This window comes from Peromyscus maniculatus, chromosome 8 (assembly GCF_049852395.1).
Source record: "Peromyscus maniculatus bairdii isolate BWxNUB_F1_BW_parent chromosome 8, HU_Pman_BW_mat_3.1, whole genome shotgun sequence".
In the NCBI taxonomy this organism is placed as follows: domain Eukaryota; kingdom Metazoa; phylum Chordata; class Mammalia; order Rodentia; family Cricetidae; genus Peromyscus; species Peromyscus maniculatus.
Window position 1 is genome coordinate 43,164,857 of NC_134859.1, and position 17,276 is coordinate 43,182,132.

Genomic DNA, 17,276 nt, shown 5'->3' on the forward strand with positions numbered 1-17,276 from the left:
AGCCCTACATCCCTCACACTCAAAAGCACATCTTAGTGGTACCCAGTAACTGAGAATCTCCCTCAGGCGCGTGGCAGTCACCAATGACCACACACGCTGTGTTCAAGACCCTTTTAAGGACTGCATGGGTGGCTCTGAAAAGAGCCTTTGGATTGAGGACGCCCGCGCCGCGCCTCACTTGGAGCTGGTGTATTTGGTGACAGCCTTGGTGCCCTCGGACACGGCGTGCTTGGCCAGCTCCCCGGGCAGCAGCAGACGCACGGCCGTCTGCACCTCGCGGGACGTGATGGTCGAGCGCTTGTTGTAATGCGCCAGGCGGGAGGCCTCGCTGGCGATGCGCTCGAAAATGTCGTTGACGAACGAGTTCATGATGCCCATGGCCTTGGAGGAGATGCCGGTGTCGGGGTGCACCTGCTTCAGCACCTTGTACACATAGATGGAGTAGCTCTCCTTGCGGCCCCGTTTGCGTTTTTTGCCGTCCTTTTTCTGTGCCTTGGTGACGGCCTTTTTGGACCCCTTCTTGGGGGCTGGAGCAGATTTGGACGGATCAGGCATATTGGCTAGCTGCTCTCGGGAAACGCGCGTGTCCGCCGTACCAACTCTATTTATATGCCTTGTATTCAAATGAAGGATCAGACTTTACTCGCTTTTGATTGAATACAATTGTACACTACGTCATCTCAGGGTAATGTATATGCAAATTAGGAGGCGCCGGGTTCTTTTTCTGATTGGCTAGTGCTGCCGTCCAATAGAAAGGCGCAGTCTGGCCTCCCTCCTGATCATATATAAGAGCTTGCTGGCGCTTACGAGGTCGTTATCGTCAGCTTAGTTTCTGGTTTGTGTTCTTCTTTCTGATCATCAGTTGAAGATGTCTGGTCGTGGCAAGCAGGGCGGCAAAGCTCGCGCGAAAGCGAAGTCCCGCTCGTCTCGCGCGGGCCTGCAGTTCCCCGTGGGCCGAGTGCACCGTCTTCTCCGCAAGGGCAACTACTCGGAGCGGGTGGGCGCCGGCGCCCCGGTGTACCTGGCGGCCGTGCTGGAGTACCTGACGGCCGAGATCCTGGAGCTGGCGGGCAACGCGGCCCGCGACAACAAGAAGACACGAATCATCCCGCGCCACCTGCAGTTGGCCATCCGCAACGACGAGGAGCTCAACAAGCTGCTGGGCCGCGTGACCATCGCGCAGGGCGGCGTCCTGCCCAACATCCAGGCGGTGCTGCTGCCCAAGAAGACCGAGAGCCACCATAAGGCCAAGGGCAAGTGAGGCCCTCCTGGTCGTTAGTGCTACTTAACGGACACCAAAGGCTCTTTTCAGAGCCACCCACAACCCCAAAGAAAGAGCTGTACACTGAACCTGTCGCCAGGTGCTGGCCAGGGCTGGGAATCCCGATTCCTTCCATGGGTTCGAGCATCTGCGCCTGGGGCGTTCCCGGCTGAGGCCAACGGCTTCCATCTGCGGTTGGTTGGCCTGGGCTTGGTTTGGAGGCTCTGGCGGTTTGTCCCCACCACTGCCCCGTGTTAGGCACTCGGTTTCCGTTAAGGTTCGTGTTTAAGGAAATGCTTGGCATAAGGCTCTCATAGGCAAGTGCTGGTGTTTCTACTGAAACGGAGCGAATTGAAACGCTTACAGTTACACCCGAGACATTCGAGTTAGGATCTAGCCAGGTTTAGATTTCCAAAAGTGTCTGAGGGGAGGTATTTCAAATTTACTTGTTCATAGACGTGTGTGTGTGATGACAACTCAAAGTTTCCTGGTTTCTTTTGTGGGAGACACGGAGCGACTCAGCAGTGCTGCCCCACCTGCTTACAGTGGTAGATTACAGATGGGCATGGTCCTGCAGGCGTTTGGAATTGACCAAACAATCGGAAGCACTTAAGTAGCTTAATCTTGAGGAACAAAATAATTGGTCGGTTTTGGTAAAACTATGTTTGAGTACAGCAATGTTTTCTAATAAATTTAAAGGAAAGCATTATTAGCGTCATATTAAGTAAAATATGAGTTTTTAGAGAGAATTGTGCCTTCCACAGGCAGTATAAAGAATGGCTGGAGAGTTCCAGATCAAATAAACGGGAACAGGCACATTAATCACTACCAGTGGGAAAGGGAGAGTTGAGGGGATTAAATGAGTTATAGTACTTAAAAACGCCAGAGTCAGAAGTGTGTCCCCTTTCTTGTTAACTATGCTATCCTCTTTTTAAATTTTAACAATACAGGGCAGCAAGACAATTATGTAATTATTACATAAATTATATATACCCTATCAAAACTGGGTCTATTCAAGCCTGGGCTCCTCAGACACCATCTGTAATTACAAATCTATTTATAAAATATCAACGTCTTAAAAAGCTATTTGCCAAAGAATAAGCAATTTCCTTAACTGTAAGTCTCGAACACGAAATAGACACAAAAACTGCATAAAGATTATACAGTCTGCTAATGAGTGTCCTCAGTAAAACAAGTCCAAGGGTTGGACCTCAAGATCTCCCCCGTTTAGCTTTAGTTTGTATGTATTCATAGATCCGTGTAGTTCCTTAATCTCTTGAGTGGCAATTCAACTCTTTAGGAGTTGGGTGGAACTATTTAATGGTGTTGGGAGGCACTGTGGAAGGAGATGTACTGGAATAGCTTCTCATCTACCTCTAAGGCTCCTGTCAAATGGACAACCACCACCCAAAAGGAATATTTAATTTTCCATTAGGTAAAAGGTAATACAAAGATGTAGCTTGTCTACCTCTCAGGGTTATGTTGCCAGTGAATAACTAAAGAGCACACATTCTGAATGTGTCTACAATATTACAGAAAGCTGCACTGAAACAGTTCTGACCTACGATCTGGTCATCTGGATTACCATTTCCAGAATGTGAAGTGCCTGCCAGTAGCAGCTACCTTGAGAGAAGTTCACTGGATTAAGCACCACATAGCCCATGCCTAGGTATGTGCCCAATAAAATGAAAATACACATCTAACAGAAGCTACACAGATGCAGTAACAGTATCATTTATACAATCTAAAGAGGGAACCCAACTATTCATCAGCTGATGAATAGATTCACAAAACTGGTTTGTCCTCATAATGGACGATTAGTCAATGAAAGAGAATGAAGCGCTGATTCATGCACAACGTGAATGAATCTTGATGTCCAGAACAGGCACGATCAAACAATAGCTGCAGGAGATGAAAGGGGAGAGAATAAGAGTACAGAACTTCCTTGTGTGGCCATGGAAGAAGACACAGGTGATGCTCACAACATACGAAATGTGCTAAATGTCCCAAAACTGCTCACGCAGAAATGGTTCATCATATCTTGTAAATCTCACCTAAGTTTTAAGAAACTTGGAGTGTGTACCAAATAAGAGGGCAGAGGGGGGCTGGAGAGATGGCGCAGTGAGTAAAAAGTTTGCTCTGTGAGCATGAAGACCTGGATTCGATGCCCAGAACCCATGCAATGCAGGGCCAGGTTAGCGCTTGACTAGTTCCAGTGCCTCTAAAGAAACAGGAGATGCCCTGGAAGCTCACAGGCCAGCTAGCCTGGTGTACACAACAGCTAACAAATCGACCCTGCCTCTGGGGGAAACTAGAGAACAATACCTGAGATGGTCCTCAGACCTCCACACATGAGGCACATGTTTGCCTGCACTCATACACATACATACATACATTCATACACGCACATGTGCGCGCGCGCGCACGCACGCACGCGCGCGCGCGCGCGCGCGCACACACACACACACACACACACGGATGGGAGAGGGGGACAGAAAGACTGGTGTGTTTCAGTGCTTGCTTTCTTTTTTTTTTTTTTTTTTTTTTTTTTTTTTTTTTTTTTTTTTTTTGGTTTTTCGAGACAGGGTTTCTCTGCGTAGCTTTGCGCCTTTCCTGGAGCTCACTTGGTAGCCCAGGCTGGCCTCGAACTCACAGAGATCCGCCTGGCTCTGCCTCCCGAGTGCTGGGATTAAAGGCGTGCGCCACCACCGCCCGGCTAGTGCTTGCTTTCTAGAATAACACTGGCTCACCTCAGGTAAAAGGAAGTTGAACTCAGATACCACAGCTGCCGTCATCAGAGACCACGTGGAAAGGCAGTTATGGGCTCAGTCCTGATACAGCAGCAGCTCTGAGCAAGCCTTGGCAGTTCACCTTGTCAGGTTCTGCCCACAGGCATGTTGTGTGGGAGCACGGAGGTCTTTTCCTGGACCACTGTATCTCTAAACACATGCCTGTATTAGAATTCTTTCAGCCACTCTGCATGTGTCCCTATGCACTGCTGTTTACTGAAGACAAGAAAAAGAGATCCAGGGTTCCAGAAGAATGCAGCTTGAGCCAACCTCGGAGATCTCTCCAGGGTTTGCTGTATGCGGGAGCTCCCCACCTAGCCCTGTAGCATCCTCTGTTCCTCTTCCGGGTGTAGGTCTTTCCTCCAGCCCCTGTCCCACATTTAGTCTCTACTCCGTGGGACCATTTCTTGCGTGTTCATCCATATGTCCAATAATCTTCTACATCAAAAAATTAAAAATAGACCTAGTATATGGTACATCTCCCCAACTCCTGGGCATCTGTCCAAAGGAAATGAAATCAGTATGTGGAAGAGACTTATGCACTGAAATGCGCACTGTGGCACTGTCAGCAGCTAAGACATGGAACTAACCTAAATGTCCACGAAGGAGCAAATGTATCTTTAAAATGTGGTATACACACAGATCAAATACTACATAAGCTTAAAAACAGTTTCATTTGTTATCATGTGGATGAACCTAGAGCACATTTCAGTATCCCTTGACATCCACAGGTGATTGGTTCCATGCCCCCCTCCCCAAGGCTGATACCAAAATCTATGGGTGCCCAGGATCCTTATATACAAAGCCATAGTACCTGCTTATAACCTATAAATGTCTTCAGAGTAAATTATGCCAACCTAACTCGTAGTACATAATGCAACATAAGTGTAGGGTAGTTGTGCTATGTTGATTAAGAATCATTATCGCCGGGCGGTGGTGGCGCACGCCTTTAATCCCAGCACTCGGGAGGCAGAGCCAGGCGGATCGCTGTGAGTTCGAGGCCAGCCTGGGCTACCAAGTGAGCTCCAGGAAAGGCGCAAAACTACACAGAGAAACCCTGTCTCGAAAAAACCAAAAAAAAAAAAAAAAAAAAAAAAAAAAAAGAATCATTATCAAAAGCTCCAAGCATGTTCAGTAGAGACGACTCAAGAGAGGGAAGCTGGAGAGTCAGGAAAGGTCACCTGGAGAACCAGCAGGGGTCAGCTGGGAAGTCATCCAAGCTTCTCTAGCAGGCTAATGGCTGAGTCCAAGGACCACAGAGGCTGCAGGTTTCCATACTGTTCCTCAAACTATGCTCTGGGGTTCATAAGTGCCAGGCCAGTTGGACTCGGGCTGTGTAGACAGCTCTTCTTATCACCCAAAACCATTGTGTCCACACGCCCACACCTCTTCCCCAAGCTGCATGCTCACAGCACCTGCTTGATAGTCCCACCTGCTAAATAAAGGCAGCCCAGCCTCACCAGTGTCAAGATCACACGAAGTTTTCCTCACCCTGTAAACAGATCCAACACACACTGGTGATCCAACTCAGACAAAATATGCCTGTTTTGAGTATGCGTGAATTGCTATGACAAAAATACACACACACACACACAGAAGTGAGATAATTGGATCAATTAAGTTAAAATGCAACCTACAGAATGGGGAATAGTATTTTCTACTCATACATTTGATCAGAGATTAATATCCAAAATAGCAAAGCTCTACGATTCAATAACAACTCAAATTTTAAATAGGCAAAGGACCCAAATAGGAATTTCTGTAAAGACACATGATCGTTGATATCACTACCATCACTGAGCAATCAGACAACAGTGAGGAATCGCCTCATTCCTGTTAGTCTGGCTGTCATACATATGTACATATGTATGCATGTACGTATGTATGCATGTATGTATGTATGTATGTATGTATGTATACGCCTCCTCTCCCTTCCAGGACTCTCATCCGCTTATAGTCCTTTATATTGCCCTATTCTACTAGGAGATAACTCTGCAGTGTTGTGGCCAGCTCACCACCTCGCAGTTTACTGTCCTCAACTAGCTGACATGGACATGGAAGGGGGCAGAGAGGCACATCTGTGTCTACGTTCACATCCACGTGTTGAGTATGTCCTGCACATAGTGTTGGATAGGTATTTGACAAAGTTAATTTAAAACAAAGGACTCCTTCCCAGTCTAGTCAGTGATGTAGAGAAGGAAAGAAATTGGGTTCCCATAGCAAGCTAAATGGAGATGAGAGGGTAGCAGTGTCCCAGCGCCGAGCTCCCGCCCCCGTGTTCCACCTTCCACCCCTAACTCTGCAAGCTAAACCTCCATTTGATCCTTTCCCACAAGGCCATGGGTGCGGCTTGGGTTCTGCTTGGGAGCAATTTGACAGGAAAAGGAAACTACGGGCCCTAGAAAGCTCCTTGCCAGATATTAAGATGCTGCTCTGCAGTTAAAGCAGCCTTGCACAGCAGGACTTCCCTCTGGGTAGCTCAGCTCAGACTTGTTGGAATGGAAAAACAGATTTAAGATTAAGGCCGTGGGGCTGGTGGGTGCAGCGCCCAGCTTGGGAACCACCACAGTGACAGCTGCATAGAGTTTGGCCTTCGGGAGGTCTGGGTGCCGGTGTGTAGGAATGTGTGCGCCAGGGCTCAGGGAAGGTGTCCGGCAGCTTCTGGCGGGCGCCTTGGCTCTGGGTGCTGGAAAAGCGACGCGCTTTGCACGCTTAGGCTCCCGAGCCTGGCCTTGCTCAAGGGCGTTTTCCGATTGGTCAGTCCGAAAGCCCCGGCTGATCGCATTGGCTGCCTGAGAAGCGGCCCCCTGGAGGATGCTCCGCGGCTTCCCGGATTCTAACACAGCTCCTCTCTGGCGCCCTCGGGATTTCAAAAACTGTATGTCGCTGATGTCTCACAAGGTCGTGTATTCCCAGAGGCAAGAGCTGCGGTTTGTCTTTCTGAAAGTGAAGCCATTTTCTCCATGTCACTATGAACATAAACTGGGACCGGAGAGTGGTGTCCCGGTTGCTGGGCGCCACCAATGGATGACCACCAACGTCCTCGTGGTGCAGCGCCAACCCGCGGCCGCACCCCGGAACACCAGGCTCTTCCTTCCCTGCTCTGGCATTGACTCTGTGTTTAAACTCTGTTTAAACTACCATACATGTTTAGAAACAAAGCACCGTGACTGTCACTGCGTTCCTTTTTTTTTTTTTTTTTTTGTTTTGTTTTTTAACCAAATCCGTAAAAATGCAACAGTTTGATTTATCTTTTTCTAGACTCAGATTAGAGCTATGTGGACTACATTTTTATACTCTGACATGGTCTAATTATCATTTCTTGATGCCCAGATTGTGACATTGTGGCCTGTGGAAGACCATAAGCCTAGCCCATCCTTGAAAGTATTTTCTTCAGAAAGCATTTTTTTTTCCAGATCCAAATGTGTTTTATTTTGTTTGAAAAAGGGTCTTTTCAACGTAGCCTAAGCTAGCCTCAAAATTGTTATCCCGATTCAGGCCCTGAGTGATGAAATTGTAAGCATGGACCACCATGCCCTGCTGTACCTAGGTATTGGAGTAATTTCTTTCTTTCCTCTTTGATTTATTAGCATACATTAACTGTGCATAGTAATGGTTTTCATTTTCATAATTTCATACATGTATATAATGTTCTTTGTTCACACCAGCTCTTCCCTTTTTCCTCCTCCCTCTGGTCGCCTTCCATCATAAATACACCCCCACCCCCAACTTTCACATCTGTAAAAATTACCCAGCTTCCACGTGCTAGAGAACCCATGCGATGCCTTTCTTTCTGGATCTGACTTATTGGACTTAACATAATGATCCTGAGTTCTATCCATTTTTCCAGCAAATAACAATTTATTTTTCCTTTTTCTCATTTCTCTATTTTTTCCTATTTCTCCCCTCCCCTTTTTAAATACTATCTCACTATGTAGCTCTGACTAGCCTCAACCACACAGAGATCCAGCTGGAATTAAATGTGCGGACCACCACACCAGCCATATTTCGTTGTTACTGGCAGAATACAGTATTCCGTTGAGTAGCTATACCAGGTATTCTTTAACCAGATAGGTTAGGTTTTCTTAACTACTTGGCCTACGGGGCAAAGGTTAGTGCTATGGCCTGCATGTGTCCCCAAATTCACGCACTGAAACGCCATCACCAGTGTAGAACAGGAGCAATAAACAGTGGGGCCCTAAAGAGGCAATTAGTCGGGTGAGAGTCCTTAAGAAAGGTCTCGAGGTATAGGTTCCCACTCTTCAAATAAAGGTACTAGAAGCTGCTAGCTACGGCCACCACCAGACATCAAATCTATCTGCCTGTGCCTTGGCTTTGCCTTTCCCAGCCCTCAGAATTGTGAGAAATGGGTCTCTGATGTTATAAACTACCCAGTCCACATAATTTAGTAACTTGTGATCATATGTGTAATTAAAATTTACTATGTTTTTTGTTTTGGCCCATAGACCTGGATTATAATTACCAGAACCTTTTTTTTTTAAACTAAGCAACAAAAACCATAAGTGCATGTTTTATTAAGGTATTTGGTCATTTTTCCTTGATTCTTGAAGCAACTTTCGATCAGATTCAGAACTAGTCTTTTGTATGTTAGGGTACTTTAGGCCTCAGAAAGGAAGTTCTCTCTCTTCCCCTTTTCCTTCCCTGTTCCCCCTCATGCTCCCCCTTTTTATTTTTTGTTTTTTAAACTAATCCTTTCCCTTCTATAGGCATAGGAACTGAGATCTCTTTCTCAAGGCAGGTCACAGGACCTAAGAATACCCTCTAATCCTCCCCTGCTTTTCTGCCTTAGAGCCGGCCATACAGACATTCTCAACATTTGATGATCACAGTTTCAGTGGAGTGTCTGCGCCACAGAGAGACCAAGAGGAATTTGAAGCGACAGGTCTGGCCAGGCTCAGCCAGTACATCCACTTTGGATCATAACCTTTGTGTTCTAACAGTTGTGTATGCTTTAATCATGGCTATGCAACGAGGGCTCCATAAAAACCCAAAGACTGTTTTGGGAGCTGCTGGACAGAGGTTTGGTGTAATGTCCCCAAGGTGAAGAACTCTCACACCAGGAGGGAAGTGCCAGGTGTGGCACCACAGGGATAGAAACTCCTGTGCAAGCTGGGGGGTGGGCGGGGCGGTGGCAGGTGGCAGTGGTGGCACACGCCTTTAATCCCAGTACTAGGAAGGCAGAGGCAGGCAGATCTCTGTGAATTCAAGGCCAGCCTGATCTGCAAAGCGAGTTCCAGGAAAGGCGCACTCTCCGGTCCCAGTTTATGTTTATAGTGACATGGAGAAAATGGCTTCACTTTCAGAAAGACAAACCGCAGCTCTTGCCTCTGGGAATACACGACCTTGTGAGACATCAGCGACATACAGTTTTTGAAATCCTGAGGGCGCCAGGGAGGAGCTGTGTTAGAATCCAGGAAGCCGCGGAGCATCCTCCAGGGGGCCGCTTCTCAGGCAGCCAATGCGATCAGCCGGAGCTTTCGGACTGACCAATCGGAAAACGCCCTTGAGCAAGGCCAGGCTCGGGAGCCTAAGCGTGCAAAGCGCGTCGCTTTTCCAGCACCCAGAGCCAAGGCGCCCACCAGAAGCTGCCGGACACCTTCCCTGAGTGGTGTTTTCAATGAAAATGGTCCCCCACAGGCTCATAGGGAGTAGCATTATTTGAAAGGATTAGGACATGTGGCCTTGTTGGGAGAAGTGTGTCACTGGGGGGTGGGCTTTGAGGTTTCAGATGCTCAAGCCAGGCCCGGTGTCTCTCTTCCTGCTGCCTGTGGATCCAGATGTAGACCTCTCGCTCCTCCCCCAGCACCACGTCTGCCTGCTTACCACCATGACATTAATGGACAAAACCCTTGTATCTTTAAGCCAGCCCCAATGAAATGTTTTCCATCGTAAGAGTGGCTCTGTGGTTAAGAGCACTTGCTGTTCTAGAGGACTAGGTTACTTCCTGCCCCATGCCAGGTGGCTCACAAAATTGTGCACATAAACCCAGGCAGGCACACATACAAATCAATAAATAAATCTTTTAAAATTAATAAAACTTCTCTAACATTACTAAAATGATTTTTGCTGATTCTAGACAGTTATAAACAGTAAACTCTAAATAAGTAAGAATTAGTCATTCTCGTTATGACAGGAAAAAAAAAAAGTAGCTCACCAACAAAAACCCCAGTATCACATTCCCCAAATAAGGGAGTCAGAGCTCCTGGAACCTTTAACATGTTACTATGTGGGCAAGGATGACTTCGAATTCCTGATTGGGCTAGCTTTAACTCCCAAGTTCGGGATTACAGATAGGTGTCAACGTGCACAGCTTTCCGGTGATCATTTAGAAAGAGAGCTGGAGGTTGTGTGTGGACCAGCTCAAGAGTAAGAAATCACTGGGATCGTAGAAGTTGTTTTGTTTCTGGTTCTGGGAAAGTGTGGGGCAGGTAGAAGAAGGTGCTTTCCTGGGAAGGAGGGATGAAGGATGTCTAAAGGACAGGAACTACACCGGCTGTTCTAGGAGGTTGTCTTAGTAACTGCTCTGTTGCTGTAAGGAGACACTACCGCCAAGATAATGAAGAAAAGGAAGCATTTGATTGGGGGCTCGCTTTCGATTTCGGAGGGTGAGTCCATGATCATCCCAGCAAGCAGGCCAGCAGGGGGCTGCCTCAGTAGGTGAGAGCTTGCTTTCTTACATCCGGATGGGCAGGCAGGAGGCAGAGGAAGCTGGAATCAGCCTAGTGTGGGCTTTGGGAAACCTCAAAGCCCAACCCCGAGACACACCTCTGCTAAAGACCACACCTCCTAATCCTTCCTAAACCGGTTAGAGCAGCTAGGGACGAATGTAAGAGCCTATGAAAGCTGTTCTCATTCAAACCACCTCAAGGGTCTTTCAGGGAAGAGAGGAATTGGTTCAAAGTTAGGGCAGGGGGTACAAAACAAAACAAAAAGACCACATCTGTTGAGATTGATCCGTGAGCGCTAGAAGTTCAGCTAATTGCTGGCGTAACAGGTTGGGAACCTGTGGTTCTTGTCCAGCCTTTGTCACGGGCCAGCCGGGACACAGCAGGGACATTTTTTTTTAATTTTAAAATGTTTCTTTTAATTTTAAAACATTTTTAAATTTTAAAGTATTTTTAATTTTAAGATATTTTAATGCTAAAATACTTAATGCTGAAATATTTGTAATTTACAATATTTTTAGATTAAAATTAAAATATTTTAATTTAAAATATTTGTAATTTAAAATACTGTTAAATTGTGCCAGCAGACGAGGGTTGCCGGATCCCGAGATGTTTACCCGTGGAAGGGAGCCATCACGTGGGTGCTGGGGATTGCACCGTGGTCCTCTGGAAGAACAGATAGTTCGCTTCACTGCTGGCCACCTCCACCCTGGGAAGTCCTTAAACCTCGACTATTTTTCTAAAATCCCAGCACTCAGGAAAATTATGCCTTGGTGCTATATATAAGAAGCACGCAGAGGTCCTAGAAGATTCTTCGTGACTTGGCAGTTGAGGCAGGGTTGTAAAAAAAAAAAGAAGAAACTGAGAAAATGACTGAAGTTTTTCTATAATCTGCGCTGCTCTCCTACCCCGACAGCCTCGCTAACACCTCTGGAGGCAACGCCACCCGGGGAGAATATAAGGGGCAGGCTGTAAAGAGGCACGTCCACAGACCAATCAGAATGCAGCATTCAATCAGGCCACCTGGCAGGCAGCCAATAGGAATGCAGTGGGCTCTATAAAAGCCGTGCTCACAAGCCGTTTTGCACCTTCGAAGGAGCAGGGAAGGAAGGCGCTTCAGCAGGATGGCTCGCACCAAGCAGACCGCGCGGAAGTCGACGGGAGGCAAGGCTCCACGCAAGCAGTTGGCCACCAAGGTGGCTCGCAAGAGTGCACCGGCCACGGGCGGCGTGAAGAAGCCGCACCGGTACCACCCTGGTACGGTGGCGCTGCGCGAGATCCGCCGCTACCAGAAGTCGACAGAGCTGCTGATCCGCAAGCTGCCGTTCCAGCGCTTGGTGCGTGAGATCGCCCAGGACTTCAAGACGGACCTGCGCTTCCAGAGCTCGGCCGTGATGGCGCTGCAGGAGGCCTGCGAGTCCTACCTCGTGGGGCTCTTCGAAGACACCAACCTGTGCGCCATCCACGCCAAGCGGGTGACCATCATGCCGAAGGACATCCAGCTGGCTCGTCGCATCCGCGGAGAGCGGGCCTAGACCTCGCAGGCTCCTCATCCTTGCGCTGCCACCGACCCAAAGGCTCTTTTCAGAGCCACCCACTAAGTCTGAAGAAGTGGTTGTAACCTTCCAGATCCCGTCTCGTGCCCCCTTGGTGTACGGGACAGGTTGGCTGGGAAGCCGGGGGAACGGGCAGGGATTGGACTAGTCGGGCTTAGCCGCGAACCCTTACCCGTTAACCTGCTTGGTCTGCAGTTCCGTCCCCGGTTTAACTAGGCTTTAACTTAAAAGATGTAGTAGCCTGAATATAGCACAAAGTTGTAGTGGGAACTGAGTCCAGCTTCCGCAGGCAGCAAATACACTGCTGCCACCACCATGGTGTGTGTTTGCATGGTGTGCTGACTGGAAGTCTGCATTAACTCATCCAGTTGTGTTAGCTGTGCATTATTTGGATAAGGTTTAAGAGGCTGCTGGCTACCTGCGTGTAAAGTTAGCCTTTCTCCTGTGATGGAAAGCACTTCGTGCTTTATTAAACTCTAGTCTGTGTTAACTTGGCCCATCTGTTAGGACGGCTAAGAAAAATTTCCAGGGACACATCCAGAGGAACCTGTGTTCTATAGACTCCAAATTTCCATTTAGGCGAGGGAAGTCCAGCTATTGTGTTGACTGGGCCTAAGTGGTAAGCAATAGGAACCTCTAGTCCAGAAGTCCAAGAAGGTGTTTTGCCCCGGGATTTTATTCTCTGGGTGTCACTAGCCTTGATTTCTCATATGCCCAGTACTGAGTAACAGGCTTCTGAATCATACAAAGAGCTGATGGTGTCCTGGAGATGATAGGCATCTGGAAACTAACCAGCTTGCGCAGAACTCAAACTGGGAAGAACCTAATTCAACTGCATAGTGGTGGCCTGAGGGGGAAATAGCGTGAATATATGGCTGTGAGGTTAATACAAAAAAAATTTACTCCTGATATATATATATATATATATATATATATATATATATATATATATATATATATGGAGATCACTTATTAATGTCTTTGTTAAATACATAACCAAGGACTAGTGTTGGGAATATGATTATGTTCCATTTTGTGGCCCACTGATTTCAAAGTGCTTAGTGCACTGTTTTGGCATCGATGGTAAAAAGTACTCCTAGCAAGGGGTATGCATGAGATGTTAGTATGCATCTGAAGAGTTCTGAAGCCCATTAGGTCTCATTTACTCAAAACTTAAAGGCACCACGAATTTAGTTTTCGGTACTGGAGGACGTATAAATTTTAAGATGTGAGTTAATGGCTGATGATCCCTGGAGAGCCATCCAAAAAGTTTAGAATGCTCAGGGACAGCTGTCCCTTTCTCTCAAATCATCTGTACACCTAATGCTATTTAATATATGTATATATATAGTCTGGAGCTGAGGAGAGAGCTCGGTGGGTACAGTGCTTGCTACTTAAGCATGGAGCCCTGATTTTGATTCCCAGATCCCAGATAAAAAGCCGCATGCTGGGGACACAGAGCCCTGGGGCTTGATGGTCATCAACTTAGTCTACTTGGCAATTGAAGTCCAGTTAGAGACCCTGCCAAAAAAGAAAGACAAAGTGGGGGTTATACAGACGGCAGTTAAGATGCTTGCTGCTCCTCCAAAGCCCTAGAGTTTGTTTCCCAGCACCCATATAGGGTGGCTCCTCATGGCCTGTAACTCCAGCTCCAGGGAATCCGACACTGTCCTCTGGCCTCTGAAAGCACCCACATACATGTACACAAGTGTACTAGCAAGTGTGCACATGCAAACAATAATAAAAAATAAAAGGTGCAAGGCTCCCATGGAACCATATCCAAGGTAGGCTTCTAAATTCCACGTTTTCTAAATTCACCAACACATAAAAATAAAATACGTAAGTATGCATGTGCGTGTGTGTGCGTGTTTGTGTGTGTGTGTGTGTGTGTTTGCTCTCTCAATATATATAAAGTTACTTTTTTCTGATTTGTGAGCCCCAGGGATAGGCTGTCAGGCACTCTAGGAATGGAACTGCCCATTGACTAAGGCACATCTGGAAGCTTCTAGAACTTCAGTAGAGTAGCAGAAAGAATCTTGGGACTCGTTGTGAGCCTCACCCTCTAGCCAGCCCCACCACCCCTACTGTTTAGTGGCAGGCTTCCCCAGAGCACACACAGTTGACCTCCAAGGACCATCGGCATAAAATGCTTCTCTGGACCTGGTCAGATGTCACAATCTAGCTTGTGCTGCCATGAAAAATCACTTGAGATGTGGTACCCAGGATATACTGAGCACTCACAGTGTTCCCCTGCCTTTGGGGGTCTTCAGGGGCTGAACTCAACATTCACATGGTAAAGACCTGGCTCCCATCACCTTAGAATATGACTGTATCTGTACACAGGAACTTTAAAGATTTTAAAGGTAATTGAGATAAAGTTGTTGGGATGATCTGAGACCAAGGTGAGAGGTGTAAGAGATCAGGACACAGACACAGATAAAAACCCAGAGTCCAATATCGGGGTAAATGCTGAAAGACAAGAGACAAAGGAACAAGCCACAGCCACTTCTCACCTCGCCAACTCCTCAGCCTGAGAGAGGCCAAGCTCCTGTCTCTACCGCCTTATATTCCTCTCTCCACCCAGCCATATCACTTCCTGTCTCCTCCTCCCTTGTGTGGGATTTAAGGGGTGAGCCTCCCAAGTACTGGGATCAAAGGCATGAGATCCCAAATGCTGGGATTAAAGGTCTGCGCCACACTGCCTGGCCTCTGTGGCTAACTAGTGGCTAGCTCCACACTCTGATCTCCAGGCTTTATTTGTTAGAGCACAAACAAAATATCACCACAGTAGAATGTTGTATGTGGATCAAGAAGACACAGAGGCACTCTAAGGATATTTTTAGCCTTTCCAGCTGCTGGGGGAGTGGGGGGGTGGGGGGTCTAGGGGGTGAGGGGGTAGCCTCTGGCAAACTGACTGACTCTAGCTTTGCAAAGGGCTTTTTTTTTAATTGTTACACAATTCACACCTTTAGCAAGTCAATTTCTATAACAAAACTTCTTCTCTAAGCTCCCCAAAGAGACAAAGACAATGCAAATTCCAAAAGTCACAGGACATCTCAGTTCGCTGAGTCACAAAAGGCATCTCACAAAAGGCAAAACAAAGCTAGGTGCTGACACTTGGGAGTTAAACCAGATGCAGAATTCTTCAGGAACTCTCGCCACAGTAGAACACTTGCCTAGCCTATGCATGGTTCTGGGTTCAATCTCTATCTACCACATCCCCTCAAACAAACAAACAAAATAGCAGGAGTACTTATTACTCTCCTTCTTCCATAGAGCACTGGGAAGGCCTTTTCAAATTCAAAACAAGAGAATCTACGGACTTGCTGTACCTGAAAGTACAGTGGAAATTATGAGACTCTGGAGCCATTGGTCACGAGGGAAACTGTCCTGCAGAGAAAGACAGATGATCACCAACTTGGGTAGTGAGGCGCTGGACTGGCCTCAGATCAGCCAGTTACTGGGGACCATGGCTGCCCTGTTCCGAGACCCCATTTTGTAATGTATCCTATCCCAACCAGATGTGTGGAAATAGACTCAGATCAGTTGCGTGACTTGCTTGAGATGCACAGCGTCATCTAGAATCAGGTGGAGAATGCTGAAGTCCGATGCTTTTCCCTCCAACCTCCTGTAAGTTAATAACACAGAAAAAGACTCCAGAGAAAAAATTCCATGTGCTTGCAAATGGCACAATGCAGGTTGGACCCAGAGTGTGTTATCTGGACCTGGTGTATCCTGTGCTGTATCAAGACAACCTCCGCAACTTCCACCTTTTCTTCAAGCCCCTCTTCCTCTCTTGGTCTAGGGAAAGCTCTAGAGTGGTCTGTGTGGCAGTCTCTTCTAAGAGCCCTTTCTATTTCTTAGGGGAGCTCAGCCTACCCTTTTATTTTCTGTATGTTAGGCTGCAGTGGCATCTAGGACTTGCTGGCCCTAGATGGTCCTCTCCCCTGGGCTGCTCAACTCCTAGATAGGACACAGGAAATAGGACTTTGTATTTTATATACAGACCATTTATAGTGAGCTGGTTAAGAGCACTTGCTGCTCTTGCAGAGGACCTGAGTTTAGTTCCCAGTGCTCATATCATGGGGCAGCTCACAAGTACCTGTAACTCCAGCTCCAGGGGCTCCACATCTGGCCTCCATATCCACATACATACATTAAGAAGGACATGAGGTCCCTGTGCACACAGATAGCAATAGAGAAATCAGAATTGTTAAACATGCATGTTCTTCTCTTCAGTGGAAGAGATTTACACCTGTTTCACCCAGAAGGCTGGGAGTGGATGTTGTTTGTAGTCTGGTAATCCTTGCTAATTCTGCAGATCCAGGCTTCACCCCAATTCCCCAGCCTCCTGAGCATTGTTTCTCAGTCAATAGAACCCTTTCTTATGAAAGAGATTGTCAGCACTTTGCAAAAGGATGTACTAATGTCTTAAGCTTTTTTGTGATAGTTGCTACAAGGGAATTTTTTTCCAAAGTTACACTGTGCTTAAATATGTCAAAAAATAAACCGCTTTGGAGACAGACTCCAGAAGTTTGTTTTGAACCAGCCTGGCTAAGTCATGCTGAACTGGTTTCCTTCTTGCCTCTTATAGTCGATCTTCCTGCCAGCCGCAGAGTTTACACCGACCCACGTGCATACACACACAAAAAAATAAAAATACATCTTAAAAACAAAACCACACCTGTCGTCACTCAGTTTCCGCTGCTGTGACAGAACGCCTGAGGTAATCACCTCCAAAGGCGGAAAGTTTATTTCGGATCGTGATTTTTAGAGGTTTCAGCATGGCTGACTATTGCTTTGGGGTTCATGGTGACACTGTTCATCATGAGCATGTGACAGGAGGTCACCCCACGGAGGCAAAAAGAAGAGACAAAGTGGCTACCATTCTAATCCCCTTCCCAGGCACACCCAGATGTTCTAACAGTCTTCTGCACGGCTCCACTTCCTGAAGCCTCTACCACGTCTTAATAGTGCCACACCA

General features: G+C 47.1%; 3 protein-coding genes and 2 long non-coding RNA genes across 5 annotated transcripts; 3 read left to right on the top strand and 2 right to left on the bottom strand.

The window, feature by feature from the left end:
* Positions 1-174: 174 nt before the first annotated feature.
* On the bottom strand, positions 175-842 carry LOC102924298 (histone H2B type 3-B). The gene has a single exon (XM_006996273.4). The coding sequence runs from the start codon at positions 553-555 to the stop codon at positions 175-177; it is 381 nt and encodes a 126-aa protein (XP_006996335.1). The 5' UTR covers positions 556-842.
* A 26-nt stretch (positions 843-868) lies between these two features.
* Positions 869-1,261, top strand: H2ac25 (H2A clustered histone 25). The gene has a single exon (XM_042284068.2). The coding sequence runs from the start codon at positions 869-871 to the stop codon at positions 1,259-1,261; it is 393 nt and encodes a 130-aa protein (XP_042140002.1).
* A 10,342-nt stretch (positions 1,262-11,603) lies between these two features.
* On the top strand, positions 11,604-12,387 carry H3-4 (H3.4 histone, cluster member). The gene has a single exon (XM_006996276.4). It carries the CDS (start codon positions 11,861-11,863, stop codon positions 12,269-12,271), a length of 411 nt encoding a protein of 136 aa, XP_006996338.1. The 5' UTR covers positions 11,604-11,860; the 3' UTR covers positions 12,272-12,387.
* Positions 12,388-13,439: 1,052 nt separating this feature from the next.
* Positions 13,440-16,422, bottom strand: LOC143266865 (uncharacterized). The gene is made up of 2 exons (XR_013041665.1): positions 15,625-16,422; positions 13,440-13,813 (listed from the first exon to the last, which is right to left on the bottom strand). It is a non-coding gene; the product is annotated as an uncharacterized LOC143266865 (long non-coding RNA).
* Positions 14,149-15,855, top strand: LOC143266864 (uncharacterized). Its single transcript, XR_013041664.1, has 2 exons — positions 14,149-14,655; positions 15,569-15,855. It is a non-coding gene; the product is annotated as an uncharacterized LOC143266864 (long non-coding RNA).
* Positions 16,423-17,276: the final 854 nt, after the last annotated feature.

What these genes read in the sequence shown, in the direction of transcription:
- H2ac25 (XM_042284068.2), top strand. Translation starts at nt 869, where the DNA reads ATGTCTGGTCGTGGCAAGCAGGGCGGCAAAGCTCGCGCGAAAGCGAAG.
- H3-4 (XM_006996276.4), top strand. Translation starts at nt 11,861, where the DNA reads ATGGCTCGCACCAAGCAGACCGCGCGGAAGTCGACGGGAGGCAAGGCT.
- LOC102924298 (XM_006996273.4), bottom strand. Translation starts at nt 555, where the DNA reads ATGCCTGATCCGTCCAAATCTGCTCCAGCCCCCAAGAAGGGGTCCAAA.